The sequence below is a fragment of the Calidris pugnax genome, unplaced genomic scaffold (assembly GCF_001431845.1).
Source record: "Calidris pugnax isolate Ruff unplaced genomic scaffold, ASM143184v1 scaffold425, whole genome shotgun sequence".
NCBI lineage: Eukaryota > Metazoa > Chordata > Aves > Charadriiformes > Scolopacidae > Calidris > Calidris pugnax.
In genome coordinates this window covers 207452-210709 of record NW_015091137.1, presented here as the reverse complement: position 1 = coordinate 210709, position 3258 = coordinate 207452, and the positions used below count along the sequence as shown (strand labels likewise).

The 3258-nt window shown below is 55.6% G+C and overlaps 1 protein-coding gene across 2 annotated transcripts in view; it reads left to right on the top strand.

The window, feature by feature from the left end:
• Positions 1-28: 28 nt before the first annotated feature.
• Positions 29-3258, top strand: part of STK11 (serine/threonine kinase 11) — a 38359-nt gene continuing 35129 nt past the window's right edge. The window contains exons 1-2 of one of the 2 annotated variants that reach the window (XM_014958666.1): positions 29-44; positions 556-1630. In XM_014958666.1, coding sequence (XP_014814152.1) covers positions 1341-1630 — 290 coding nt within the window. In that variant the 5' untranslated portion in view covers positions 29-44; positions 556-1340. Of the gene's footprint in view, positions 45-473; positions 1631-3258 lie in introns of those variants that run through there. The other variant, XM_014958665.1, reaches the window with a different exon arrangement.

Genomic DNA, 3258 nt, shown 5'->3' with positions numbered 1-3258 from the left:
GGAGTGGGGTCTCGGGGGCAGCGGCCGGTGGGACTCCCCCTGAGGTGAGGGAGGCGCGGTGGGGGGGGTAGCGCGGCGCCGGGACCCGGCCCGGTCCCTGAGCCCGGCGGCGGGGAGGGGGGACGAGGCCGCTCCGCCCCCCTCTCTCGACTGGGCCGCGGGGGCTCCGGGCCGAGGGAGCTGCCCAAGAGGGAAGGGCCCGTCCCGGGCGGGCTCCCCTCTGCCCTGCTGGGGGAGCGGGGAGCTCGGCTGCGGCCGGGGAGGAACCGGGGCCGCCTCCCCCCCGGGGGGTCTCTTCCTTCCGGGCCCCGTGGCCGCTCCCCTCGCGCTTGAAGTGTTTTATTCCCCGTTCGCCCCTTCCCCGCGCTCCCCGGGAGCCGCTGCGGTGCCGGTTGTTTTCCTCCCCGCTCCGACACCCGGGGAAGGCCCGAAAGGGGACGGGTTTGGGGGGTGGGGGGAGCCCGGGGATCCCCTCATCGAGCCGGGGGAGGGGAAGGGGTCGCTCCGGGGCCTGGGCAGAGAGAATTACCTCCTCCTGCTTGTTCCCGTTTCAAGGTGGGCCGTTAGAGCTGAGGTGGGGGTTGTCTGAGAGCGGCTGAGACCTGGAGCCGGGCGGTGACACATGATGAGCCAGGCGGAATCGGGGTGGCTGAAGGATGCCCCTGGGAGGTCGCGATAGGCACCGAAGGCCTCAAACTTTCGTAGGCGTGAAAAGCGAAGACGTTAGAATTGTTTCTGAAAACTCCTTCGAGGAAACGTGGTTCCAGCTTCCCAACGGCTGAAACAAATACCCCCCCCGCCCCCCCCAGCCTGCGCCCGCAGCGGGACGGCGAGGACAGCAGGGCTGAGGCTCCCCCCATCCCCTCGGGAGTCGGTGACCATGTGCCACTAGGAATGGAAAGTCACGAGAGAGACTCGGCCGGTGTCTGTTTTTACCTGGTGGCCTGAAGTCCCAGAGATGACCTAGCACTTAAGAATCAAACTGGGCCAGGTTAAAGGCCAAGTTGACTTGAAAGAACCTGAACAGTGGGACCAGGTCGGAAGCAAAGCAAGTCCCCACCCGAGTGGATCTGGTCAAAGTTATATATTCTTTTTAAAAGACATTGTGTTACTGGAGCCAGGCCTGGATCTTTTAGCATCCGATTGAGCTGGAAGCAGCTCGTAGGTTTGTTTTGGTTTTGTTGGTGTTTTGTTTTTTTGTTGTTTTTTTTTTAATTCATGTTTGTACAATCTTCTGGATATTTTTTTTCAAGAAGGAGTAAAAGGGAGTGTTGGAAACTAACAAACAGGATTAAACCCCTGAGCGCTTAAGGAAAACAGGTTAAGGAACTTAATCCAGGATGGATCTGCAGGAGCCCCAGCAGCTGGGCATGTTTGCGGAGAGCGAGCTGATGTCTGTGGGGATGGACACCTTCATCCATCGCATCGACTCCACCGAGGTCATCTACCAGCCGCGGCGGAAAAGGGCCAAGCTCATTGGCAAATACCTGATGGGAGACTTACTGGGAGAAGGGTCTTACGGCAAAGTCAAGGAGATGTTGGACTCTGAAACCCTCTGCCGGAGAGCTGTGAAAATCCTGAAGAAGAAGAAGCTGCGCAGGATTCCCAACGGGGAGGCAAATGTGAAAAAGTGAGTAACTGTTTCCAGGAGCTGGGAACCGAGGGGTTAAACTCTGTCATTGTTTTCCAGCTGAAGTTCTGTGTCATTTGAAGGAACAGCAGGACTTTCTGCTGTGGAAGTGCTCCCAAATCCCTTGGTGCTCCCGAATGTGCTTCCCATTGAGCTGCCCAGCTTGGGCTGAGGCTGGAGCAGGGAAGGGAGCTCTTGAGGGTGGAGAGGCAGGTCCGTCCCGTAACACATGCCACTTCTTTTAATAGTATTGCTTAAAGGATAAAATAGTATATCTTTAAGAAATTCCTCTTTAAGGTTTCACCTTGAGGAGTTAAACTGTGGCCTGTTGGCCAGGGGAGGTGGGAGGCAGCGAAGCGCAGAGTGCGGAAACACACCTTGTGTCCTTGCCTTCTGCGATGTTTGTGTCCCCGTGTGGGGACCTGGAGCTCTTTGGGGGGGCAATTGCTGCCCCCTCCCTGTGGTAGGTGCCTGGAACGGGGTGTCATGGATTGTGCACCCCGTGGGTTCAGGAAGTCTTGGGGTTTATTCTTGGTTTCACTTCTGACCAATGAGTTTGGGAAGTAATTCAAGGCTCTTTTCAGTTGATTCCTGAAGCTGTAAAATGGGGACAAGGGTTGTCAACCTTTTTTATTTCAGTGACTCAAGACCTGTGCTTGGCAGCTTTGGAAGTGCCAGTTACATACTGATTAGTCAGGGCCCAAGTAACTAATTAAAATTAACTGTGGGAGAAGCCTGGTGTCAGGCTTGGCCTGTAGGGAACTTTCCCTTTTCCTGGGGCTGTGGGGCTGGCGGTGTTTTCTGCAGCGAGCTGTTGGCCCCGGCCCTGCCAGAGGGGTGTTTATCTGCTGCGGAGGGGAGCCGTCTGCCTCCAAAACAAACTCTTTGCAGGGGTTTATCTCGTAGTGGGAGGGAGAACTTGAGAGGTGTTTGGAAGCCTCTCCAGCCAGGGCATGCTGAGCAGGGAGCCCTGGCCCAGAGGAGGCTTCTTTCTGTTTCTGGGTTTGGTTTGAGTTTCCGAGCTCAGCTGTGAGATATTTCACATCCTGTCCTGGGGCTGGTGTCAGGGAGCTCTTTGAGTTTGCCCTCAGAGACAGCCTGAGCTACAGAATAGACACAAATCCTAACGCCAGGACCTCCCTTTTCTCTCCTTCGCTGGCTCAAGTTCAGAATCAGAGTGAACTGTTGGTTAATATGTAATAAAACGTTTCTTGTTTTTCTGGTAAAGGCATGAGTGTCCCTTTCCACCCTCACCCCTCCTTCGGTTACATCAAGAGCTCCTACTTGAGGAGGAGGTTGTTTCCTTCTCAGTCAAAATTTAAATTTTCCCCCCCTGAGTGAGGAAGGACTTGCCCGAGTTTCCCGATGTCAGAGCTGTGGAAATGGCCCCGTGCCCTGGAGTGAACCCCACACAAGTTTTATTCATGCGCGGAGCCTGCGAGTGCCCCGTTTGGCTTCGTTAAGGTTAGTCATTAGAGCAGCCCGGCCTTTGCTGGGGGGGTTTTTCTGGCTCCGTCGCACCTGCTTCAAAACACCGAGGCAGATTTTAGATGTTGTCTTGCAAGGAGGGTTTACTTTAGTTCAAGATCCTATTTTTGTCACCTTGTCCTTTTCTCTTTGCCCCCCCC